This window comes from Vicugna pacos, chromosome 4 (genome assembly GCF_048564905.1).
Source record: "Vicugna pacos chromosome 4, VicPac4, whole genome shotgun sequence".
NCBI lineage: Eukaryota > Metazoa > Chordata > Mammalia > Artiodactyla > Camelidae > Vicugna > Vicugna pacos.
This window is the reverse complement of record NC_132990.1, coordinates 75,015,883-75,042,839: the sequence shown is the minus strand read 5'-3', so window position 1 is coordinate 75,042,839 and position 26,957 is coordinate 75,015,883. Positions and strand designations below refer to the sequence as shown.

Below are 26,957 nucleotides of genomic sequence, written 5' to 3'. Positions count from 1 at the left end.
AGTTCAGTATCTGCCACACAATGAACCTGATGAGATGGTTCACAGCAAGATAAATATGTATGTCCCTTAAACATGTTAAAAATGCTCAGCCTCACTCATAGGACAGCTACTAATTAAATCCATACTAAGATACTATTTCTTACTTATTGGATTGGTAAAAGTCTCAACACTGGATAACACACTCTCTCAACTAGGCTCTGGGGATACAGGCACTCTTACGCATTACTAGTGATGGGAGTGTGTCTATCAACACAGCATCCATATTAATATCTATCTACTACTCTTATCTACTAAGTAATACCTAGCTGATAATAAAAATTACAAATGCATTTACCCTTTAGCCCAGCACTCCCATTTTTAGGACTCTCTCCCATAGCTATACTGGCACAAGTACAAAATGACAGATATAAGGTGATTTTTATAGCATTGTTTATAACAGCGAAAGACTGAAAACAGCCCAAATGTCCAGAAGGAGAGCTAGCTGAAGAACCTATGGTATTTCAAGATAGTGAGATACAACATAGGCCATAGGAAAGAAGGCAGATGTTTATATTCCAATGTGGAGAGATCCTGAGGATATTCTAAGTAAAATATTTAAAAAGTAAAGTACAGAACAGTATATAATGTCTGCTGTCTTTTGTTTAATAAATATGTATTTGCTCATATTTACAAAAGAAATACTGGAAGGACTAAAGATAACTAAGAAAACTGGTTTCCACAGGGAGCAGTGGAATGGAAAGGACAGAGAGGGCTGGGGTGGAAGCATGCTTCTCAGAATATACATTTGTAATACAGTTTTGTAGCTTAAATCAGAAAATGTACCATCTATGCAGTATTATAAAATTTAATTTAAAAATAAATTTTAGGGGGAGGGTATAGCTCAGTGGTAGAGTACATGCTTAGCATGCACAAGGTCCAGGGTTCAATCCCCAGTATCTCCTCTAAAAATACATAAATAAATAAACCTAATTACCTCCCCTCCCCAAAATTAAACAAATAAATAAATAAATTTTGAAATTGCCACAAAGCTTGTAGGAAAATTTATAGGTTTCTAAATTAATGAATTATTAAAATTTAGTCATGAAAGCATAAATTACAAATTATGAAAGCATAAATAAGGTATGTTTGTTACACACAACCATCCCTAAATACCCAATTACCAAAGGGTAAGAATATAACAAGAGTATCAAAAACATATTCTACAAAACAGTGAAAAATAAACTTCTTGATTAGATGAATTCTAAATCTAAACCCCCCTAATGTCAACATTGTGAAGATTTTCAAAAGGCATTAGTCCATCTTTGCAAAGTAATGTTTTTGACAGAAAAAATACTCAAGTGTCAAGAAACACTTGATTTCAACCCCAGTTCTATAATGAATCAGCAATGTAATCCTAAAAACACTATTTTAACACCCTGAACCTCAGCTTCTTCTATGGGAAAACAGGAAACATCTATCCTATCTATACCACAGATCACCCCCCCTCCAAAGTACATAAAAGTGCTTTAAAAATATTTAGATCTTTACACATCCATAAGAGACACTCTTTGCGATTCAGGATGCTACAGAATCACCAATAAAACCATGACTTGCTAAATGCAATTGCAAAAGTAGAAAGTACAGAAGTTTATGCTGAATCTACTCAATACCAGGGCAAATTTTGGAGTTGTTTATTTTGACTAAACTGTTAATACTGGATTGGCTGCCTTTTTTTCTTCCTCATAAAAGTGGAAATGCCAAAAATGAAGTCTATTTAAGTGAAGGTTCCAATTAGTTTAGATATAACTATAAGCACAGCACTGTATGCCTGTATTATACTGCATCTCCAGATTCAGTTAGTAGCCACAAGCAGCCCTTGGCATAAAAAAGATGACAACCTAGGTGAAAGGTACTGCTGGTACCAACAAGGGTCTCCCCACCACTTAAAACCATGATCAAATTGAACAAGTGACCCCTCCCTCAGTCCATTGACTGGACCTACCCCACACTGTTGATTCAAAAGTGATAACCATTTTCCCAAGCAGATGGCCAATGGTGGTTCTTGGGATTGCAAACTGGACACAAAGGCCTTTTGTTGGCCAGTTATCTTGTCCCCTTGTTCTGGGGTAGTCTGCTGTCTTACCCCAGACTGACACAGTTTATGATACAGAGAAGGCATTGAGAAAATCGGTTAATTAGATTCAATTCCACATTTAATGAGTATCTAGCCTATAAAAAATATAGTGCTTGACCCATGAAGATGTATGAACATGGTTATGAACATGGTCTCCACCATCAAGAAACCAAATATTAAATGTCAAAGAAAGAATTTAAAAGAAAATCACAGAAGGGTAAATCTGAAGAAGTAGATACTTTGAAAACTGCAACAATTTATAGGAATTATTTAGCCTTTATCAGTAACAAGGAAGAAAAGGTCTCTTGAAATGGCTTGCTTTGACGCATACAAATTCCTCAGTACAAGTCATCACTTATTCCTAGGATGAAAGTAACCTAGCACAATCCTAGTAGAACATCCTGACAGGTGTTTTTGTTTGGATGTGGAAATTGATTAAACTGATTCTAAAATGTACCTGGAAATGCAAGGGAGCAAGAATAGCCAAGACAATCTTGAAGAACAAAACTAGAGGTCTTACTCTACTGAGTATTAAGACTTATTTTAAAGCTACAGTATTAAGGGTAACACAACACTGCTGCAAGGATAGACAAATAGAACAGATAGGTAAAACATTCTCAGAGAGACCTACACATATATGATGCCTGATTCATGCAGCAGCACATATTCTTTTCAATTAAAGAACTAGGTGAATATGGAAACATAAACAAATAAACCATCATCCCTACACAGAAAAATCAATTCTGAGTGAATTATAGATCTAAATATGAAAAGTAGTAAAACTTTTTCATGACCTGGGTACATAGACAAAGATTCCTTATATAGGCATAAAAAGCACTTATCATAAAGATAAAGATCGTTAAACTGAGCTACATTAAAATTAAGAAATTTGGTTCATTAAAGATACCATTAAGAGAGCAAAAAAAGGCAAGCCACAAAGTGAGAGAAGATATTTGTAATAAATATATTCAACAAAGGACCTGTATTGAGAATATATACATAACTGCTACAAATCAACAAGAAACATATGTGTCTTATTTTATGCATAACAGTTTGTAACTATTATGTATAAAATAAATTACAAAGATAACATTGTACAACATGGAAAATACAGCAAAAAAAGTGTATATATGTGTAATATGCAAATAGCCAATAAACATGAAAAGGTATTTCATTTCATGAGTCACCAAGGAAGTTTGAATTAAAACCACAATGAGATACCACTGCATAGCCAATTGAAATGCTAACATTTAAAACACTGACAGTATCAAGGTTTGGCAAGAATGTAAAGAAACAGGAAGTCTCCTAAACTGCTAATGGGAGCTAAACTGATACGACTTTGGAAAGCTCTTTGGCAGTATCTAAAGAAGTTGAACTTGCCTATACCCTGTGATCAAGCAATTCTACTTCTGAGTTTATAGACACACACAAGAATGTTCGTGGATGCATTATTTAAAAGGAGCCAAAACTGAAAATAATCTGAGTGGCCATCAATAATAGCATGTGTAAAATAAATTACTACATATTTACAGAACAGAATACTAAGTAACAATGAAAATGAACAAACCACTAATTCCTGCAGCAATGTGGATGAATCTTACACAAATAATGTTGAGTAAAAGACGCCACCAAAGCATAGAAAAACCATATATTGTTTGGGTCAAAAATATGCAGAACTGAACTTTTGCTTCTGGCCATAATGCACTAAACAGTATTAGACATCCTTTTGCCCTAAGGAAACGTATAACTGAACAAAATAAATGAGACAACTGTTTTCAGGCATAAGAGAGGAGGCAAGGCACGGTTGTGATTCTTGAGAAAAAACAAGGTGAGCTCCAACTTCCTGCCTGGGGCACTTTCCAAACCACAGTGCAGGGAGATGGTACCCAAATTGACAGCAGCAGTCCCCTTGAACTGAGGAAGCCAAGAAGGTGATCCTAGGTTGCCGAGGCAGCCAGAATTTGTAGGACAGGATAACTGAGAGGAAAGGGCTTCAGAGGGGTGGAAAGCATAAAAAAATGGGAGGTGCCCGCGGGTCCATGGCTGAGAGCTGGGCAGCATATGTGCAAGGTGAGACTGTACAGCTTAACAGACAGGAGTGGGTGCAAGGGTGAGAAGTGAACAAAGATACAAAGATTTCACAGCACCTGGAAACATTCGAGCCACCAGTTCAGAGCGGAGAGACCTTGCTGAGCACCTCTCTCATTTAGTTGAGATCCCAGAAAGGCCAAGCATTAAAGAATGCCATCTAGAGTAAGGGCCATGCCTCGGACTAAGGAGACATTCAAAACAGACTCACTCTAACAAAGCATAAAACCAAGCCTGACAGGGTCAAAAGAATACATCAGTAACTTAACTGCCTGTCAGAACAAAATGAAAACCTCTTCAAGATCGAAATCCCTACAATTTAACATTCACATGTCTGATATATAATAAAAAATTATTAAACATGCAAAGAAACAGGAAAATGTGCCTCATAATGTAGGGAAAAAGCAATCATTAAAAACAGACCCCAAGATGACCCAGATACTTAAAGGACAAGGTATTTACTATAAATATCTTCAAGGATTTGGAGGAAAAGATGGACCTAATGAGTGAAAAGGTGGTGAATCTCAGTAGAAAAATGCAAACTATAGAAAAGAACCAAATGGAAATTTCAGAATTGAAAACAACAAAATCTGAAGTGAAAATTTTAAGGAACTGAAGATGGGAAACTGCAGAAGAGTTAGTGAACTTGTAGATCAATAGAATGTATCCCAGTTGAAAAACAGAAAGGAAAAAAAAAAGTTCTGGTGACCTAACAGAGCTTCAAAATATATGAAACAAAAACTGACAGAATATTTGCAGTTATAGTTTCATTCTAAATATTGCTCATTTGTGCCTTTTTTCTTTGTCAATCTTGCAAGAAGTTTGACTGTTCTACAAATTTCTTTCAAAGGCAGCTTTTGGCTTTTCTGATCATTTCCACTTCTTAATTTGTTTTTATTTTTACCACTCTCTTCCGTGTACTGTGGGGTTACTTTATTTTTCTAGCTTCTTTAGTATTGCTTAGTTCCCCCTGCACCCCACCCCTATTCCATCTTTCTTATTTTCTAATAAATGCTTAGGGAAAAGAAGACAGAATTAAAAGGAAAAAAACCCCAAATCTATCATCATAGCTGTTGATTTTTAACACCTTCCTCTAAGTAACAAAAGTGACCAAACAGAAACTCAGCAAAAGTATAGATAACTTAAGTGTACAAAAATAAGAATGTAGAAGATTTTAAATAACACTGTCATCCAACTTGATCTAATTTCACATTTATAGAAAATTACAACTGCAGAACACACATTCTTTTCAAGTACAAATGGAACATTCAGTAGGATGGGTCACAGGCTGGGACATAAAATTAACCAGTAAATGTCAAAAGACTACAATCTTACAGAGGATGTTCTCTGACAACACGGAATTAAGTTAGAAATCAATAAGATATCTAGACTCTCCCAAGTATTTGGGAATTAAACACTTCAAAAACAACACACCTCAAAATCTATATTCAAGAAGGAGGTGGGACTCGAGCAAAGTTTTGAAAGGCAGGAAGGTTTTGAACACACAGAAGAGTGATGTCGGGGGCACAACAACCAAAAAGGCAAGGAGTCAGGGAACTGCAGAATATGCACAAAGAAGGCCTTAAGGGAGCACTTCCTTTTACTGAAGCTCATCTTCTAAAAGTAGCAATTTTAATCTTTTTATCCTGTAGACCCAGATAATATGCCTGACATACTCCTATGGGTATAATTCCTAACTCAATCATGTTAGCTCATCCCTTTTCCTCCCACTTATAAAACGCATCTATTTGCAACACACTTCACAGCACACCTTATCACAGAGATCTGAAACATGGGAGAAGTCCTTAATGAATACAAAATGATTTCTTGTTTTCTCTAATTTCTATCTTTTCTTTGATAGGATGCCTCATTTAAATAAGGTAAAAACTTTTTTGGTTAAACCATCTTTTATCATTCTCCTTTACTTATCTCATAACTGAAGTTTCTGTTTTCTTCTATATTATAAGTTTATTTCCTAAAATGGGCAATAAGGTTTCATGAAAAATGAGAAAGCCATACAAAATGTATCAGACTATGGAAAATAACAGGCTGGCTTAAAAAACAATACACACAATTCTTCACAGTTCATGTATCACAACCCAATCCCTAACGTAAGTACATGAATATAATCTTTCTAAACAGCCTCTTCTTAGGAGATTGAAGGATTTGATTGAATTTTAATACCCATCAGGTTCAATAGCTGTAACTTCTCCTGCTTCCTGATGTGTATGGATGCGCAGTATAACTGAATAGCGATGGAAACTGCAGTGTTGATCTATCACGTTCCTATTCTATTACGATGAATAGTTTTATTTGAAAACCGTGAAGTATTTTTAAACCAAGAGTAAACAATTTCTTAAAATCATTTTTCAGTTAAGCTCATAGTAAAACATCTGATATAAACAAATTAAATAAGTAATACCCTGAAGGATATAGATGTACTAACTAAAACTTTGAAAACTCCAGAATTCATAAAAAAAAGCTTCAATTTTTAAAGCATTAACTGGAAAAGCATTATAAAACTTTAAAAATTGAAATGATTTTATATTAAAAACATCCACGACCAAGAAAAACAGCAAAAATTGTGTGCAATTTTTTAAAACTCTGCAACTTTCTGATTTAGGAGGGAAAACTGACAGAAACAATTTAAAACTTCAGCATGACTTAAAATCATTCCTATGCAAAATTTGAATGTCAGCCCCCCCACCAAAAAAAGACTCAAATGAATTCTATATAAAAATGTAAAGTCTTAATTTCATAAACTACTGGATATACATGGAGATTTCTCCCTTGGGGATGTCATCCATTCTCACAGCTTTAAACGCCTGTCTATAACCTGCTGATTCCCAGGTTCTCTCTCCAGCCTGGACCGCTTCCCTGAATTCAAACTGGCAGACTCAACTGTGTATTAGATATTTCTGCCTCGATGCCTATTAGGCATCTAAAATGCAGCACGCTCAAAAAGAAGCTCCAGATCTTCATCCCCCCCGCCCACTTCTCCCAACTCCCTCCTCTAGGTTACATTTCAGCAAAAGGCAACTCTATTTTCCCAGTTATTCAGTCCATAAACCCCTGACTTCTCTCCCATTCCACATCTTGTATCTATATAAGGGCAAATCTAGTCAGCTGTGCCTTCAGACAGTCACAGAATCTGACCCTTCACCACTGCCACCACCCTGGGCCAAGCCATCAACGTTCTCATCGAGATTAGTGCCACCAGTCCCTAAGTGGAATCCCTACTTCCTCCTTTGCTCTCCTTGAGAACACAGCAACTGGAGAGATTTTATTAGAGCATAAATCAGGTCCTGTTACTCCTCTCTCAAAATTCACCCAAGACCACATGAGTAATAGTCAAAATTCAACAAGGCCACATTCTTCTCTAACCGACTCCCCTACCCTCCTCTTCATCTCCTACAACTCTGTCTCTGCTGCTCTCGCTGCTCCAGCTACTCTGGGCTTCTCCTAGAACAGGCTAAGCAAGTTCTGCCTAGGGCCCTTTGAGCCCGGATTCCCTCTGCCTGAAAGCCATTATTTCCGTGGTTGTTCCCTCACCTCCCTCCTTCAGGTCTTTATTCAAAGGCCACGTTCTCAGAAGGGCCTCTCTGGTCACCCTAACTAAAATGAGCACCCTTTTCTATGTTATTCTCCTCAGCACCTGCCATCAACTAACATTCTATATTTTACTTGCTTATTTATGGTCTGTCTCCACCCACTAGAATGTAAGTTTTAGGAGGGCAGGGCTATGTTTTTGTTCACTAATGTATCACCAATGACTAAAACACTACCTGGTACATAGCAGGAGCTCCATTAATATTTGCTGAAGAACAAAGGTCACACTAAGGTACATAAGTTTACTAGTGAATTGTTTCAATCCTGTTTTTACCAGCTCTCCTAGAAGTGAATTTTCCTAGTTAAGCCACCGAAACTTGGAAGGAACATACGGTCCCCAAAATAACATCATGGTTTCCTTTTTTCCCCCTGTATGTATAACTAGCCCTTCTGAACCTGAATGATCCTAGCAAACAGTTGCCATCAGCCCACTCCTTCCAGATCCACCACCACCACCACACAACAGGATTCTTGGCTTCCAGATTCACGTCTGGTCCAACACTGTATGTTATGACTGCAAGCTTTTTAATCCAACCTATATGGATGTTAACCAACTCTAGAAAGATCAGCCTATGAAAGACCAAGAACGATTTGTAACACAAACACCTTGTTCCCCTGAAAAAAGAATACCCAAAGTACAAGGAATTGTCTTGTCTTCAGTAAAACATGACCTAGGCAATTTCTCTGATAAAAGGTGTCACAAAGAAGTGACTATTTGGTTGGGCTGCCATCGATTTGGTTAATAATCCTCATATTTTTTAGTATTACAAAATAACACAAATTTATATAAAAAGTCTGCAATTATCACAAAGTAAAAAGTAAAAGTTTTCTGCCATTCCGCCTAAATTCCAGTTCCCTAGAGATAACAACTATTTCAGTCTAAATCCTTCCACACTCTTTTCTGTGCGTGTACACATAGTTAATTTTTGTTTTATAAAGAATGGGGCCATACCACACAGACTGATCTCCAAACTGCTTTTTCCCACTTAACACTACATGAACATCTTTCAGTGTTGGTCTTCTACAGTATGCTAGTAATAAACATTCTGATACGACTTCTTGATAGACTTCTTACAGCAGCTGTTCTAAAATTTTTTTTCTCTCATGACCTCTTTACACTTTTGAAAATTATTTAGGACCCCAAAGTGCTTTTGTTTATATTGGTTATCTCATCGATATTTACCATATTATAAATTTAAACTGAAAAATGTAAATTATTCATTTATTCACCTAAAATAAACATTTTTATTTTTACTAGAAAATAACATATTTTCCCTGTTTTTAGAAAATTGTAGATATTCTTCTTTGAAGCTACACCAAAGTCAATAAGTGGTAGTTTCTTAAAGGTTAGTTTTGATGTAGAATCTAAAACTATACCAATGAATTTTTGTATTCTGTTACATTGAAATCTATTGGTCTATGTCATACGTTGATTTGATCTTTTACCTGTGTGTCATTTTATAACATCATGTGTTGATCATTTAGAAAATATTGGTTCACTGAATTACGTAGATCTTCCAAATAACACAGTCCATTATAAGACATCAAAACAGCACATTTGTAAATATTACCACCAATTTCTACTTCATAGTAGCAGATACGAGTTTTCCAAAATCCTAATTTTCATTGGAAAGCTAAAATTTTATCACTGGCAACAGATACTATTAGCTGTTTTCCTTGAAAGACTCCTTCATATATTTTTTTCAGTCTGAATAACCATAGTTTGTCAGTGGTAGTTTCGACTTAAAATGGTAGTTCCTGAAAAAAGCCGCAGTTCAGCTTGCAACTCCGACTGCCCAAGTGCTCGTCCTAGAAACCATTATACCTCAGCAGACAGCAGGACTTTCCAGTTCATCCACAGCAGATTTAAAAGATACATATACAAGAGTTAAAAGTTAATAAAATTAATAATTTTGCTGCTTCATCAGGAAAATTCTTAAGTGAAAATTAAAATTTTGTGTGTGTGTGTGTGTATTATGAGTGCATGGCATGAAGAATACATGGCTACTATGGTTAGTTGCCACAACCTTGATTCATGATAAGGAGGCTGCATTACTTTTGCACCATTAGTGCAAAGAGTGCAAATAACATCTTAGTATTGTGTGAATATGAAAACAGTTTTAACTTCTGGACTCCTCAAAGGGGTATAAGGGACATCTAAGGCACTATATTGTTCTATACCAGAATAATTTCGTAGAAGTGAAATCACTGGGTCACTGCTATGTACATTTTAAATTCTGATTAAGTTTGGCCAAAGCTCTCCAAAAAGTCTGTACCAGATTTCAATATCTAAAGTTGCATGAGCATCACTAGTTAACAACATAAATAATTCACTTTACAAACCCTGAATTTGGGAAGCACCATAACACCTTACTATATTTGCCTGTCTAAAGCCAATGCTAAGATATAACTAGTGTTTCAAGGTAAAGTAAAATCCAAGTACCCACATTACTTAGATGAGGTGAATACTGTTCTGTAAGAAAATCAAACCTCAACTGTCAAATGCAAGTTCACTGAATAAAGAACTTGGTTTAAAGTAGTCACCCATTGTTAAGGGTGTTTGTGATTGAATTTCAAAGTATATGTTACCTGCCTACATCTCACATTTGCTTACAGGATGGGTGGGCTCAATTAATATTTTAATATAAAGTACACAGTCTGAAAACTGTCCAGCTGCAACAGCACAATTAGGACCCTAATTAATTGGTGCATGGCTGGCCCGTCACAGACATTAGTCTAGGCCAACCCTTAGCTTTAAAACTTCACGCAGAACTACTGGACAACCTTTCTTGCCCCAAACGTCATCTGAAACAGAGAGAGAGGAGGAGGAAAACCTCCATCCATGGGGAAAGGATTACTCCTCACATCAAGTGAAATAACTAGAAGCCGGGCATCCTCAATTCGCAAGGAACGCTGCTGCCGCCTAGACTGTTTGCATGTATCTCCAAAGTGAGTCAAGTTCTACTTATGATTGGAAAGGTCAAGGATATTAGTGTTGAGGAGGATCTGTGGTTTTTAACCTCTTGGGGAGCACAAACCCTTTTAAGGATATGATAAAAGCTCTGTAGATAAAGTAGTAAAATATCTATGCACCTCCGGGGAAGAGCCCATGCCTCAGCTTAGAGCAGAATCATGGACTATGGATCCTGAGAAACTACTTAAGTCCAACCTCCTCAGGAAACTGGAAGAGTGAAATGGCTTGTCCAAGGTCAACAGCGAGTTAGAAAGCACATCAGGCAAGAAATAATCAACTCAAAGAGATTTTTGAATAAAGCCATACACTGTCACCAAGTAACTTTTTCTTATACAAAGAAAGTGCCACCAGAAACTAAGAGATAACTTTAACAGAAGTTTTAAGCAGAACTGGAAGGAACCAACCCAAGTGCTGTGGTTCAAAAGTTCCTTAAGCATTCCTAAGCTGAAAACAGGACCAGAAAGCTTGAAAAGCACTCACCATGTTCCACAAAAACATTGCAGTGTGGACCCCCATGCCTCGATGATTCCTTCTTCCCTGCTCCTTTGATAAAGTGCAGGGCAGGCAAACTTGGCCTTCTTTGGTCCCCAAGAACTTTTCCAGGCTGCTGACCCATAAAGTAAGATAGGCACCCCTTTCCAGAAGAGGGTTCAAGATCTTTCAGAATGGTCAGTGAGCTTAGAAGGAAAACGGTATATATGTGGGATTTCACATTCACCGCATCTCCACAAGTCAGTAATTGAGGTCAATCACAAAAACCGACATCTTCCATAAGGACAGGAAGCGAAGTTTTTAAGTTGACATATGTAAACAGGAGTTCCGATTATTTTCGCAGTTTGTCAATTTGAAGTAATGTACTTGCAATGCTACCCAAACGTTTCTTGATTTTAAGTGTCTTATACTGGCTGAATAACAGTTTCTTCCCTTTCAAGGAGAAAAACCTAAACAGAACTATTCACAGGGGATTCTGTAAAAGGGTCAGTAAGGCTAAAGTCATCTTGATTCCCACATCAAGGAAATGCTGATCGTCCTTCGATGCTTCTCCAGAACTTTTCCTGTGGAAGTCACCCACCCCCTATGTCGGTGTCTTCTTCATCTTCCGACAAATTTCCTGCTGCACTAGCTGCCGCTCCTGCTTCTCTACCCTGCTCTCCGGAAAAGGACACGGGTCACCCCGACTTCAGCGAGAGCTTGCCCTCGACTCTGACGAGAAAGAATGCATCGCCAGCAACTTTTAAGTCCGCTTTTTAAAGGGCCTGTGAAACCAGTCCAGGCTTTTCCTTTGCATTAAAGTTTTTGGCTGGGCTGAGACTAAGGGGGCCGTAGGTGACATTGGAAGAAGTCAGGGCATTAGAGGCTCACGGGAGCAACCTGGGGGGAAGGGGAGGCCACTTGACAGCAGGGAGGGGATTTGACTGGGGGGCTCCGAGGCCAAACTTGGGGCCCGGAGTCGGAGAAAGGGGCGACTTGGGGGTAAGAGGGAAGCTCCGGGGATGGGGCACGGGCGGCTTACTCCGGGGGCGACGCTCCTCCAAGCCTCAGGAAACGGGGTGTCCCAGGTCTGGGGAAAGAGACCACCCCCAGGGTCCCAGAGCCGGGGGGGGGCTGTAAGGGACGAAGGACTCTCGCGGCCCCGAAGGCGGGAGACGGGCGGAGCAGGGAAGAGGCCCGGCCGCCTCAGCTGCCCCGAGCCTGGGGGTCTCTGCCCGAGACACCCCCTCCCCCGGCCCCGGACGTTGCTACGGCCGCCGCCGTCAGGCAGTCACATCCCCCGAGCTCCGCCGCGGGACCCGACCTCCCCCCGAAGGCAGGGGCCGTGGACAACGGAAGGGCTCCTCAGCCGCAGGACCCGGGGACCGGCTCCGACTCCAGCGCTGCTCAGGGACGGTCACCGACCCCCGCGGCCGCCATGATGGAGTACGAGCCTCTCCACAACGAGGCCAGGCCCCGCCCCTGGCCCCGCCCCCAGTGACGTCCGGTGCGCGCCTCGCGGGGACGCGAACTCTCCTGGCACCGCTTTCCGGGCCGCCGAGGCGCTCTTTGAATCTAGTCTCCCTGCGCGCAAGAGCCCGGCTCCGCACGATCTGTTAAATGTGGTTTTTCCCAGCGCAAGGTGAGTGGTAAGGAAGCACCCGCCTCCCCTGTACTTCCATTGGTCTCCGAGAATCCGGGTCAGCTCTCTCTCCTGCACTCCATTGGCCCGTATGGACAGTAGGGCTCTGGCTCCCAGCCAGTCACTCTCGGCGTAGCCCGCGGGGCGTGCCGGGAGTTGTGGTCTGGAGGAGCCCGCGCCCGTCGGCGCTCACCAGAGACTTCGTGCCCTCTGCTCCCGGCCCCTGAGCGTCGGTCCCGCCCTCCTGCGAGCCGGTGGACTCTAGCCGGCCTCGCGTAGGACTGGCCAATGTCTCCCCTGAGCCGGTAGTAAGACCGGCGAGGAACCACAGCAAGGGGAAAACTGCGGATTGGATTCTCCTAGAACCGGAGTTGGATTGCTTCCTTGAGCCTCTTTAGGAGAGAAAATCTGGTTCGCTCCTGGAAACCGAGGTATTTGCTGCCTTCACCCCCACGTACACACACACACAATTTCCACCTTTTCTCCAAGAAACACAAAGGCTACAATTAGCGAAAAATAAACGACTGGAAAGCATCCGACATATTGCTAAGTTTCTTGAAGTATCAGGAGGCTCACTCAAAAAAGAAACAGCATTTGTTAAGAACCTTTCCGAGACTAAGCCAGGCACAATCATAGATGTTTGGGCAAGAAGGAACCTTCAAGATTAAACCTAAACTCATACAGTGATGTATGTCAACTTTCTCTGGATAAAGCTGGAAAAACAAAACAAGAGAGATTAAACAATCTAATTTCATAGGTGTACAGGTAGTCACTTGAAAACCTCTATGTTAGCCGAGATAATGCCCAGATTGTTGAGTTTGACAGGCCTACAGAGCTAGGCAATGACCCAGACACACCAAATCCACACATGCCATGACCCGTCTTATGCAACTAAAATGTACAGTGGTCCACTGTTCTTCACGCTCGGTGTCTCCCCAGAGCAGTGCACCTACCGGACCTGGATATACCCATTTCTAAGGGAAATCCACTCATCACAACACCTAGTCTATATACCATGCTCTGTTATGCTTTTCATAAATTGTATTCTCATTTAATCCTCACTCTAACCCAGTAAGGCGTGTATTATTCCTCATATACCGATGGGGAAACCGATTGAGACATGACTTACTCAAGGTCACTTGCCTACTATGTGATAAAGTCACTATCTGAGCCCAGACTGATCTTGCTCCAAAGCCCTTGACTGTTCCATTGCGCAATTCAGTGTCAAAAAACTGTTAAACAACTGATTTTTTAGAAGTTGCTACTGATATTAGGAGGACACTACAGTTGCATTATAGGTATTGTAGTTCAGTTATTGGGTTGTGTATTTTAGAAATATTTCTACTGGATTGGGAAATGGTACTGATTTTATAGCTATTGGCTTCAAGGAAAAAATAGTCACTTGGAGGTACTGAATGTGAAGCATATAAAATATGTGCCCAAATTTAGAGCTGGAATTTATATGCAGATGTTAATTGGTCTAGCTTCACCCTACCACAAAATACTCTGACAAACATGGTCCTAGCCTGTAGATCACTCAATACCCTCGTTCCCTTTACTCACCCATTACCTTATCCTGACTACCATCCTAATTCTTCTCTGTGAAGATTTTGCTTTTTATTCCTGTTCATGCTTTAATCATTTCTTACACACCTTCATTCTTCACTCTCTAGTTCAGCTTAACATTGAGTAGTCACATCAGAACTCTTGTTAACCCACACTTCTTGAACTAATAATTCATTCACAAGCATTACTGAGACACCCCCACCCCACCCCCCCTGTGTGCCAAGCACTGTCCTAGGTACTGGGATACAATTGAGGAAGGGAGGAGGCTCATCCTTGTCCTCCAAGAGCCAACATGGGAGGACAGGCAATAAGCAAAATGAGTAAAAATCCAAAGTATCGGTCTCAATGCTGGAAATAAAATTTCTGGACCCCCTATCCTTTCACAATCAGTCCAACCCATTCTCTTAAGGGCTGCTTTATGATACCTCTCTGGAGCTTAAACCTATTCCTGATTCATAGTTGCTAATGAGCCCAATGAAGTCACTTGAATTCTCTGAATGGCTTTCATTTATAAATGGAGGTCATATCGAACTTTACAAGGTTATCATGGGGATCAAATGGGATCTTGTTTCCCACAAAGACTGAGACTGTGCTTCCTGTGAAAGTCAGGGTAGAGGCCACCTGCATTGATTTAAAGGTTTATCCCTCATCTCCACTTCTTACTTTCTACCATTTTCTAGTTTTAGGTGAACCCCAAGCCCAGACTGTAATATATTTTTTCCAGAGATGCACGGTATAACACTGTAGAATGATACTCTTGAGGACTTAAAACTAGAGTCAGAGCCCAGCAAATGCCTGATGGTCAGAAGTAAATAAGTGTTGCCAAATTTGAATAAATCTCTTTAAGCTCATGTTCTATTAAAAGTGATTCAACTCAGTCTAATTTTGTCCTCACTTTTATAAAGCAAAGCAACCCACAAGTTGCTACAGGGATTCAGAACCAGTGTAAAAATTTCAGCTTATTTCCTTTTTTTTTTAAGCACCTACTGGAATTACACTTTTACAAGGGCACCCTCTAGTGGGCCACAGAAAGTGGATAATCACCAAAAAGTGCTTTCAAGCCTTTATGTATTTCCATTTAGTAGGTAACCACTATACAGGATACACCAAACGAATGGCATAGGCTGGCAGCTTGGGAGACCAAGTGAGGAGACGCTTTCAACGAACCCACACCCGGCCCTGGCCCAAACCATCCCAAACCAGGGATGCAGACTCCCCTCCTTCCCCATTCCCTTCTCTCCAGGGGAACAGGACCTGGAATGTGTTCTCAGAAAAGACAAGTGAGCAAATCTGAAGTTGCAACACAGCCTACACAGTATTCATTTGTCTGCAGACTCTTCAAAACAGGTGATACACTTGGGAAAGGAAAAGAAAAAAAAGATAAAATTTGTCGGAGTAATGTTATAAAGACCTACAATTTAATGAAAAAGACCCGAGCTGTATTCCAAAACTGTCAGATGCAGCGCTCAGCGTTACTACTGAAACTGTCACAGGTTTAAATTTTACTAAGTGACCCAAGTAGTTAGGGCTTCTGTCATTTGAATTTCTATCTCCCAAGCCTTCCTTCAGCTGTACTCAGCTCCCAAGTATTACACAGAACACAGGAACAGAAATAGGTTAATGCCACATTTATAAATATAAAAAAAATAGTTCAGCGAATAGCACCCTCATACAGTGACTTTTAAAAAATGCTTCCCAAAACCTCAATCAGGACACCATTTTTAGAGAGTCATCGGGAAAACAATGCACAGGAATTCTAGCCCTTTCTCAGTGAAAACTTCCATATCTTGTTTTTACCTTGTAACCTTGAATTATTCAAAAGTTCATGCATTACTGCTTCAGTTATAGGAGGAAAACACTTGTCTTTCATTCCGTTATTGATAATTCCAACTTCTTACAAATCCTCCTCAAAGGCAGGACAGACTGAGGCAGGCTGGCGTGGATATACTCGCATCCCTCACTGGGAGGAACGTGCAATGGGAAATAAGATTCCAAGCAACAAACAGCAGCTTGGTGTTACTTTATTCTTCCATTTGACTTGGGGTTACCTTTACCAACCATACTCTTCAATGCTGTGCTTGCGACGTAGGGGAGGTGGGAATGGGGGCCAAAACAGCAATCTGCGGGTTAGGGAGGCCATGCTTTTTACAGGGGCAGTTTCATGGGGCACTGTGCCTTGTGAATTGATAGTGGGTAAAAGACAAAAGATTCTCCGTATCACTGCAGGATAGGAGTCCACTCGGCTGGAACACTGCGTGCTTTTAAAGGCCTGAGCCTGCCCCTAGTACTGGGACTCTGTGGGCGACCCAAGGGGCCAGCAGCACTGTTCACCTTCCCCCAGGCTTTGCCTTAAAACAGGAGAAAGCAGGTCTTCGGGGTGGAGGCGGCCTGATGGAGGTCAAGTGATGAGTTTCCCAGGCCCTCACTGAGCCGCACATGGAGACCACACGTCAGACCCTTCACTTTCAAGGACTGCTTCAGTCAGGTACACACAGTCCTGCCCCTTAAATGCCTCTCCTTATCCCTCCTGTTCTAAAAGCCTCTGGCGTGTTTCCATCACAATTTCCTCCATTACTTCTGGCTTTAAGATGTCTTTGATCTGAAAAAGAAAGGGAAAGGGTATTTGTTCAACCATAAGCAGACCACCAAGCCAATCCAAATGTGGAAGCCAAGCATGGTTAATGTAACTTTCTGTTTTCCTTTCATTTATCTGAGGCTAAGAATTACAAGATATGATCTGCTACAACCAGCTTAATAAATCAGCAAGATTCTCTGGGCTATAGTTGATAATACAGCCAAAGATATTACTCTGGCATTCACCAGAAAGACAGCTAAAATCTGGGATGGACAAGATGAAGTTCAGAGGGTTGCTGTCATAAACTAGCCCCGTGCTGCACCCCACCCCCACCCCAAATCCTTACACTGCCGTCAGACATTGAGAGTATTACTGATTCATTGGGGAAACCTCTATCAGGTACTCGGTGAGGCTGTCCACCAGATCAGTTCACACCAGCGGACATGGGCAAGGTACCTGGGAGATGTGCCTGTTATCACCGAGGAGACGGGGTCAGAGGACACGTGAGGCCCACTCACAGATCAGTGAGGAAAACGGGAGCCCTGGGGGGAGTACCTGATGTGGAAGGGAGGCTTCATAGCAGTACAGGATGCTGGTGTCATACAGCAGCATCCTCTGAGTGACCAGCGAGACGATGCAGTTCCGAAGCCGGGAGATCACCTCTCGATCAGCAAGGGAGACAGGCTACCAGGGGATGACAGGGGAGGGAAATATAATCAGGGCCAAATTAAGCTGATAGTTACAGCCAATCACAGAAATCATTTATAACTTAGGCAAAAGCAGGGAGGGTATAGCTCAGAGGTAGAGCGTGTGCCTAGCATGCACTAGGTCCTGGGTTCAATTCCCAGTACCTACATCAAGCAAACAAACCAACCTAATCCTCCCCACAACAAAATTAAAAAATAAAAATAAAAAATAACTTAGACAGTATCACTCTGGGACTCCAAACTAATCAAAAAGCTAACTCCCAGGGAGATTAAAAAGGATGGCTTCTTCAGTGGCTCTTCGGCTGCTACCCTGCATTTACCACCTCTGCCAACAAAGATCAAACCAGTCGCTGATTTCACCTCCTCAGAACAAGACACGGCAATACATTGTTTTGAACACACCTCAATGGAAATTCAAACCAACTCGAACTACAGCAATGCAGTAATTGCACAGTGAGCTCCACCTGCCACCGAAGCACAGCACAGACCACGTGCCACTCCGTCCCAGCAGCAGCCAATGCCATTTACTCACCTCCAGGTTTGCGATGAAGCCCCCTGCATCCTCCTCTTTGTGCTCAGGTGTTGGGTAGATCCAGATGAAGCCGTTGTTGCCCAGAATCACTGAGGCGCCACATGGCAAGTCATGGAAGTGAGTCTTCTGCCGTTTCACCAGGGAGGGGGGAACCTGAACCAAAACACCCTGCCCTAGCTAAAAAAATACATTGTAAATTAAGTCATTGCAGGATCATCAGTGAAGTGAATGAAAAGTGGATTACAGACTGTGTGTCCTAGTTACACTGGAATCAGGGCCCTTCCTGTTAATAACTGCTCCTACGTGCACATACGTAGAAAACAGTAACAGAGAACGCTTCCGGATACATTAAGTCGTTTACATATCCCAACAGAAGGTGCCTTTCAATCCTCCTCTACCATTTATTTCCCTTTGCAATCATCATCACAGTCTAACCCAGGGCTGGTGCAATGCCTGTCTGAGAAGCCAGAGTCAATGGGGACGTGGGCTCGAGCCCCTTGTGGGCCAAGGGGCACTGTCCTGTTCCACCTTGACCCCAACCACCTATCTTGCCCGTGAGGCGTGTGCGCTTGGACAAGGGGACTGGCCTAGGGCTGGGTGCAAATCTGCCCGGGCCCTGGCAGGTCAGCTCAAGGCCCACATCCCGCTGAGGGAGCGTCTGCGACAGGACCCCGGCCCGGGAAGGTCAGCGCAGCGCAGCTGTTCCATCTCCTGCTGCAAGGACGTGGCTGGCTGGAGCCACTCCATTAAGGAGAGAGGTTTCTGTCCCACTCAGAAAATGAAAAAGTTCACCCAGATAAAGCCGAGAGAGACTAATAAATTATCATTTCTTTTGGAAGATATGCTGTCATTGAAAAAATAAACAGCCTCAACAATGTCACCTTATAGAAAAGCAGTGAATTTCATTTAGAGGCTCAAGTGACAAGCCCATCTTCCCTAACAGTAATACCCATTTTATCGACTGGACATTTGTCTGAGGGCGAGGCCATCCTGTTCCACCAGTCCGCGACCTCCCTCCGTTCCGAGGACCGCCTCCCAGCGCAGATACAATGCAAAGCTGCCGGGCCCCCGGGAGACAGCAGGGACAGCAGGCCCACACGGGCTCTTCCGTTAGAACGGTCTCCTCAGGAGAAAAAGGGTAAGAGTTGTCGGCCTTTACAACGCCCCCCAGCCTGTTAACGCTTAACTTCTGGAGTTCCCTAGGTCAGAATCCCAGAGCGCTGGGGATTTGGAAACGGACTGGAAATCTCAGTCAGCAAATGGGAACAGCCAGAGCCCAACTTACTTTTCCATACTTGAGACTCCTCGTGTGCAGAGAGACGGCTCCATCAGAGAACACTGCCTGGACCTCAGCCTGGCCGCAGGGATGAAGGAACAAACACTTTCATGTCACCTGCATCCCTGGCTCCCCACTCCATCCTCTCCTCTCTGTCCAGTGGTCCCACTTGCAGTCATGGACAGACAGACCCACACTGCTGTGACCTGACCTCTCCCCTGCAGCTGTCATGAATATCCTGACATGAACACTACCATTTCTACTCCCTGGGGTAAAAGTTAACAGCACTAAGAAAATCTGAGTTAGCTTATGGTGGCATGGCCACCATAAGTTACAAGTCCCAGAGCCATGACTGAGCAGCAGCAGCTCTGAACAAGAGCTGGAGGTCAGCCTGGGTTAAGGAGACGGAGAGAGGCTGCAGAAGAGCCCTCGACACTTGGTCAAGGACTCAGATCCCTGCCAGGATTTTGTGTCTCTGCTGTATGAGACCTGTAATTTAGGCCCCATTTCTCAGCTCCATAGAGAACAAAGATGCTTAAATGTGAGGTGCAGGATACACTGATAAGGTCCCCTTCCTGCAAGAAACCTCTCATCGCCAGCTCATCTTCTGCAGATCTTCTCCTCTGAAATACACAGAGATGGCCACGTCACTGAAGTCAGATCCTAAAAGAAGATCTCTAACTCTTCTTTCTCTTTTACTTCCTCCCAAGATCTGAGCCAGCCACACTGTTAAACACTAGAGCAGTTAATGTGTAATACTCAAGGAAAACAAAGCCATAACCACTACTTTCCATCTTATTGACCTTCCCACAGCTCCCCTTCTTCTTCCTCTGAATAAAATTCAAACTCCTTACCTGATATTCAACACCCTCCCAATCCAGCCCGGCCCACCTTCCCGCACTTAGCTGTGTGGCAGCCCTCCATGCCCCACAGAACCAGACCACCTCTGCTTGGCTGTATCTTTGCTCACACATTTCCCTGTATCTCAGATTCCCTGAACTCATCGTTTTAAGTCTGTCCATTCTTCAAGGATCAAGTCCAACACCCATCTTTCCTACAAGCAGCTCTCAGTGAAATTAATCACTCCTTTTGCACAATCACATGCTTGTTTGTTCTCTGACTGCAGGGTATTTGGATCCGTTATCTCACACCCCCACTAGTCTATAAGCTCTTTCAGGAACTCAGTCATGCCTCCTGTATCTTGGCATTCTCCAGAGAGCCAGGCACAATGACCCTCTCTGTAAATACGTGCTGGACTCAAGATAAAGCTGAACCATGGCATTTACAAAAGGATGCAGCTTAGGTACTGTGGTTGTCTGGAAAAGCCAAGTAACATTCAATTCACAAAAAGCTAATCTAAACACAACTTTCCAAGGAACACCTTCAATGAGCAAAGCTGATACATCCAGAAAAGGAAAATCATTAGCACCAAGCATCTGAGAGCTTCTCTCGACTCTTTTGGGATCACTCCCTACGGACATTCCACTTGCTGCCTAAGGTGGGAGGCCTGGGTCAAGGGAAAAGCCTACGTGTACATCCAGGCAGAAAACTCCACAGCAGACAAACAGGAGTAAAAGTGGCAAAGTTCAGTGTAAAGCAAGTTCTCCGGTACAGCAAAGGACCCCAGAGCCCTCGCCAGCAAACCATACAGTACCAGCCGGAGACCCTTACCAGCTCTCCTCCGGGAAGGTTCATGGACGAGAGAAGCAAGACTGAATCCAGCCTGGAGTTGGTCTCCACCTTCCACCTCTTCTGTTGAACCTACAAACAAAGAAACCCCACACCTAGACACATACTGCAGGGGCCAAAGCTGACACTGCAAATGACCAGTAACACCAAATGTCACAAGACAAATGTTTACACCAGAGGTCACGTAAGAGCCAAACACAGCAAATACACAGAACAACTACCCCATTCATTAGATCACCAGCTTGCTTCTGCTTTGTAAAGACCACTGACAGACTTTACCTCCGTGATTCTCCCCACGACAATGTCTCCCACTTCACCATTGTATCTGAAAGACAAAACAAAAGGTCACCCATCCATCAGTGAAAAGATCTTATTTTAAGACCAAGTGCCATTTGAGGTTTCAGTTAAACAGGATGAAGGCCTTGATTAGGCATCACATTTACTAAATTCCCATAACTATGCTGTTTGGACTTATTTTCAGGAACTGATACCTTCTAACATTCCTAAACGTATAAAGTCTCTGTTAACTATTATTAAATCGTTTGTTGCAAGTAGTTCGTTAAGCCTGAAACCTCTGTTTTGTTAATTACGTGAAAACGGTAAGTGCGGAATATTTTCTGGTGGGCTCCAGAACACAGATAGCTTCTGCATCAGCCAGAGGAGGAGAAAGGAAATTAAGACAGGACACCACCCAAACCAGTCTACTCACTGTCTCCCCCAGCCAGTGGCTGCTGGTCTCAGGCCCCTTTGCTAGTTCCTCATCCCCATTCTAATGATGAAGTGCTCCCTGCTGAAGGCTCAGTCCCTGGACCTCTTCTCTTTTCAGCCCACACTTGGCTTGGAGCTCACCCAACCTAATGGCTTCTAATACCAGTGATGACTAGACCATTCCCCTGAATTCAAGACTCTAGTCAACAGCTTGGTACCCAGCACCTCCATCTATATGACTGCTGCAAACCTAAAACAAAGCTTTCTAGCGGTCCCCTCTCCTCCCCCATAGCAAACTGATCCTCTCCCAGTTGTCACCATCTCAGTAAATGGCAACTCCACCCCTCCAGTTGCTCAAGCCAACATCCTTGGAGTCCTTAGAGGATCTCTCTCTCTCTTCCCCCAAGCCTCGCAGGTGCGCACCAAGACAAGTCCAGCAGCAGATCCTACTGGCTCTACCTTTAAAAAATGTGTGCAGAAAATAAAAGGCATCCAAGTTGGAAAGGAACAGATAAAACTATCTTTTCTCACAGACATGGTCCTATGTATAGAAAATCCCAAAGAATACAAAATCCAACACGCTTCCATGACAAAAACGCTCAGAGCACAAAACATATGCAGAATGAATCGCTACTCCGCACTTGTACTGTTACCACCCTAGTCCAAGCCACCACCAGTCCAGATGATGAAAACAGTACATGAATCTGCCTCCCTAACCCCACCCCCACAGCCAGAGCGATTTTAAGAAAATAGAAGTCAAACCACGCCCCCCTTCTGCTTTACCTCCTCCAATGGCATCCTAGATTACACAAAGTGGAAGTCAAACACGCCTGTTGCGGCTACAAGGCGGGCTCACTGCCCACCTCCGCTCTCTGCCTGCCTCTGCTCCTAGTATTCCCCTCCACGCACTCACTGTTCGAACCCCACTGGCTTCCATGCTGAGGTTAGACTTTATTGAGTCCTTGAAGGTAGCAGGCTTTGTGTAAGTACTTTATATGCACTGTTTCAATGAATTCCAATGAAAATCTGACAAGGCAGGGGTTGGAGGTATAGCTCAGTGGTAGACCATGTGCTTGGCATTCATGAGGTCCTGGGTTCAATCCCCAGTGCCTCTTTTAAGGAAAAAAAAAGATCGTACAATGTAGGTCATGCTAATTCTCATTTCGCAAAGGAGGGAACCAACATTTGGAGAGGTCAGATAATGGAGGGAAACCTCTGAAGCCCCCACTCACCTGCAGTCATCTATACCTTTCCTACAGTCATGTTCCCCAAATCACAGACCTACAGAATGATAGGGCAGGCAGGGATGGGGGTGGGTGGTAAGCCATGGCAGAAAAGACTTGGTTGTGCAACACGGATGCCACAAGAGAATACACACCTTTTGTTCTCACCTGGTTTTCAAAGCTTTCACACAGATCAACTTGTTTACTCTCTCCACAGGGCCAGCCACCGATGCAATGAGTTTCTCTTCCCCCATGTAGGTTCCATGGCCCCTGTTGCAACAGGCAGATACAAAGGATATCAGGGTAACACTTGAGGTGCCCTTTCCCTTCAAGAACAGTGTGTTCCTCAAACCTAACAGGCTCCTCCTGCCTTAAAGCCAGGGTTTTGTGCTGGTTGCTCTCTCTGCCCAAAACCACTCCTTCAGACTTACATGGACAACCCCCTTGTCTTACTCAAGTCTACTTAAATGTCACTCTCTCCACCAGGCCTTTCTAAACTATCCATTTATAACAGTTCCCCACCCTGCTGCTGCCACCCCCACCATATTCCCAACGACACTCCACTTGCCTGGCTCAACTTTTTATTTTTCTACGGCATTTATAACCAAACATTCTGAATCACTTACCTATTTCTTGTGCTTTAGTGTTTATTAGATAAAGTGTCTCTCCCAGTTAGAATAAACTCCACCAGGACAGGGATGTCCACTTTGTTCACTGTTGTACCCCAACCACACATATTGACGTTGAATGCATGAAAAAAGGACTGAATCTTATGACTTCCTGGGATCCAGTAGTTCCAGTAGTCCCAAACTAAGAGGTTAAATGGCAATGGTATAAATGCTATACCTGTATATGTGTACTCCCCCCCAAAAAAAAGTTGAGATACCACTAGTGTTTATCTATGATGGTGATAGGATGTTTAAGTTTTGCTTCTTTTCTTAATCATTACCTCATTTAATCCTATCGAATAGTTAATGTTATTGTCACTATTTTACAGATGAGGAAATTGACCATGGAGAGGTAATATAGACAATAATATTGTGATGGCACGACTGGAACCCCTGCTGTCCAACTCAAGAGTTGCCCTCTTAACTGCAACATATGGTACTGCCCTCAAATTCAGAGTGTTACAGAAACGACAGGCCAGCCGAGAAACAAGCACCACTTGGAGGGTTGGAGTACTCAGATGTATTATGCTGGCGGGCTCAGAGGGGCTTCTGCTCCGAAGCTCTGAGCACCTCCAAGACGTGCGCATGAGGTTTTATAGGGTAAAGTACAAGCTTGGGGTATTCGGCCAATAGGCATGGAACAGCTTTAGCAGCATCATTATCACAAAAGTGGAGGCAGGGAGGCAGCAAACCAACATTTCAAAGCCAGATATATCTCTTTGAAAATCCAGCTGGCTAGCAAAAAAAAAAAAAAAAAAAAGAACAGCAAACCAACACTAATTAACTTAGATTTACGAGTTAGTCCAGCAGAACTCAGATCAGTATTCCGACACTTAGATTTGTGAGTTATCTTGTTAGCCCAGCCCGGCTTAGATTTGTGAGTTATCTTGTTACCCCAGCCGGGCTTTTCCTCCACATTCCCCTCTTTTGATGCCTTTACAACCCTAGTTAGAGTAAGCATCATCACTTATCTGTTGCAGGGGCTCATAATTGGAGGCTAACATCTTAAGTTTTATAGCCTCTATCCGCTAACTGACAAAGCAGGTGAGGAAGTTTAGGACACAGGGCCCAAATAGCAGAACTGCAAAAATCAGGAGCAAGGGACCTATGAACGGTGCCAGCCAGGAAGTCCAGCCCCAGGGGCCTGTCTATGGGCTCTTATCTAAAATATGTTTTCTCTTTTGGGTGCATGTAACACAATATATTTGTATGCCCTAAGCCCAAACAATGACTGGTTCCCAAACCGTGCACCGGGCTGGGAGATCACGCTGAGGGAGAAGGGGGCCAAGTCAAAACGCCCACAGTCGCCTAAGCGGAACTGTTAACAGGCCCCAGCTCCTAGTCTAACCCTCCCCAGTTTTCTGAGTCTCCAACGATCAAGGCTCAGAATTTGGGCCTCAGGAAGAGGACCCAAGAATCACCGCCACTAGAGATCAGGAGAGGAAGGTTTGGGGAAGCTGAGACAAGTGCAGACGGGGACACACAAAATGCAATGAGTGAGAAGTCCCAGGACTCGAAAACGAGGCGACTGAGATGCTCAGCTGATGTGCTCGGGTACTGCGGGGACTTAAATGCAACAGGTCAGAGGCCCAGGTTTCGGCCAGCAAGCCACGTGCGGAGAGCAATGCAGCCGCCCTCTGTGGCCCAGAGCTCTCCCACGTCCCCACGTACCGCATGAAGCCTGTGTCCGTGGTGATCGTGTCCCCCGGCACCACCAGGTGCTTCTTAGTTTCGCGCCCCAAGCTCTCGCTAACAGGCTTGCGGGGAACGGGAAGCCTCATCTCCATCGCCATCTTGGCGCCAATAAGTCGCGCAGTCGCAGACCGGGCCGGAAGCGCGATATCCGTCTCCGCGATTCTCGGCCGTCGCTCGGAGGGGCGGGGAGGGGCGGGGTGGGGCGGGGTCTCAGGGCAGCCGCCAATGGGAACTCACGGTCTGGCGGCCATGCTGACTATTGGCAACTATCAGGTTAGCACGAAGGGAAGGAAGGAGCCGAGTTGCCATTTTTACTATTGGCAAGGCTGCACCTATGGACTACTAAAATCTCAGGTTGTGCGGCTTTCGACTTTTCACCAAAACTCTCTTGTACTCATCATCTCATTTGTTTTCCAGGGTTAAAGATAATTGAGAAATGGACCTTCCAACTGAGTTTCCTTCCAACTCTAAGCTGCCAAAATCTGATTTTTTGAGGAGGGAGGGTTGTACGAGATTGCTCAGGAGGATCAGGAGGTAGGATCTACAGAAAACACCGTTTGGACAGAGAGAAGAGCCCCTATAGTCTGCATTCCTGCCGCCCCGTGGGTGCTGATTCAACACCAGCCATCACCTACAACCCCAAACCCGAAGTGCTGATTTTATTTTCAAGTGAGCTGATTTATCCTAATATCGCTTAAAACAAACAAACAAACAAACAAACAAAACAAGAAACGGTCTAAGAAAACATTCAAACATTGCCAGGTGGGTGTATTTGGTAAGGAGGACAAGTGCACACATAATACAGCGATCTTCGCTGACATTTACTCATACAGCAAATTGAGCCAAGAGCTGTGCTAAGAGTTCAGTGGTGAACAGATAGATGGATATGTGGCTTTATCTCTGGGTCAGGAGCACTTCCCTAGTCCCTCTCCCTACTTCCCACTACTGTCTCCCTCGCCCTTGCCCTGCATGCTTTGTAGTATCCACAACAAACTGAATTTCAGCCTTAGGGAATTGTAGATGGTAATTCTTCACGCACAGGGACTCTAAAGAGGATTAAATGAAATAACTTGCATCAGCACCACACACTGAACTCAGTAAATAGGTCTACTGCCTCCTGGATCCAATTGTTGGATAAATTTTCAAAAGGACACATTTCTTTCACCTAAGCATGGCTCACAACTACACTTGTCAAGAGAATCAGCCCTGTGAGGCAGTTAATGATATAAATTCTAGTGCCCCACAGGTCATCAGTAAGTGGTCAGGCCAGACACTTGCCCTCCTCCTTGACTGGAGGAAGAGGCTAGAGCCAAGAATGTATGAGAAGGGTCCATCTGTTGAACCCCGCCTCAGCCAGAAGAGGGCGGTGGGTCAGAGTAGCTCAGTCAGCTGGGCCGGTAGGTCTGGGTGCATCCCTAGAC

General features: G+C 43.2%; 3 protein-coding genes across 10 annotated transcripts in view; all 3 read right to left on the bottom strand.

Moving 5' to 3' along the window:
* ABL1 (ABL proto-oncogene 1, non-receptor tyrosine kinase) overlaps window positions 1-11,403 on the bottom strand; it is a 123,177-nt gene extending 111,774 nt beyond the window's left edge. For all 4 annotated transcript variants that reach the window (XM_031677672.2, XM_006216615.4, XM_072960301.1 and 1 more), the window contains exon 1: window positions 11,265-11,403. In XM_031677672.2, the coding sequence (XP_031533532.1) occupies window positions 11,265-11,400 (136 nt within the window). In that variant the 5' untranslated portion in view covers window positions 11,401-11,403. The remainder of the gene's footprint in view (window positions 1-11,264) is intronic.
* A 615-nt stretch (window positions 11,404-12,018) lies between these two features.
* On the bottom strand, window positions 12,019-12,117 carry LOC140696182 (uncharacterized). Its single transcript, XM_072960305.1, has one exon. The coding sequence runs from the start codon at window positions 12,115-12,117 to the stop codon at window positions 12,019-12,021; it is 99 nt and encodes a 32-aa protein (XP_072816406.1).
* Window positions 12,118-16,468: 4,351 nt separating this feature from the next.
* On the bottom strand, window positions 16,469-25,676 carry EXOSC2 (exosome component 2). Of its 5 annotated transcripts, none has more exons than XM_072960295.1 (9): window positions 25,513-25,676; window positions 23,342-23,443; window positions 21,522-21,567; window positions 21,225-21,314; window positions 20,111-20,176; window positions 19,563-19,631; window positions 18,278-18,430; window positions 17,594-17,722; window positions 16,469-17,062 (listed from the first exon to the last, which is right to left on the bottom strand). In XM_072960295.1, the coding sequence occupies exons 1-9, from the start codon at window positions 25,632-25,634 to the stop codon at window positions 16,982-16,984; spliced, it is 858 nt and encodes a 285-aa protein (XP_072816396.1). In that variant the 5' UTR covers window positions 25,635-25,676; the 3' UTR covers window positions 16,469-16,981. The 5 variants fall into 5 exon arrangements, with proteins under 5 accessions (XP_072816396.1, XP_031533531.1, XP_072816398.1 ...); XM_031677671.2 differs by having other exon boundaries at window positions 18,278-18,454; window positions 25,513-25,675; XM_072960297.1 differs by lacking the exon at window positions 20,111-20,176 and having other exon boundaries at window positions 25,513-25,674.
* Window positions 25,677-26,957: the final 1,281 nt, after the last annotated feature.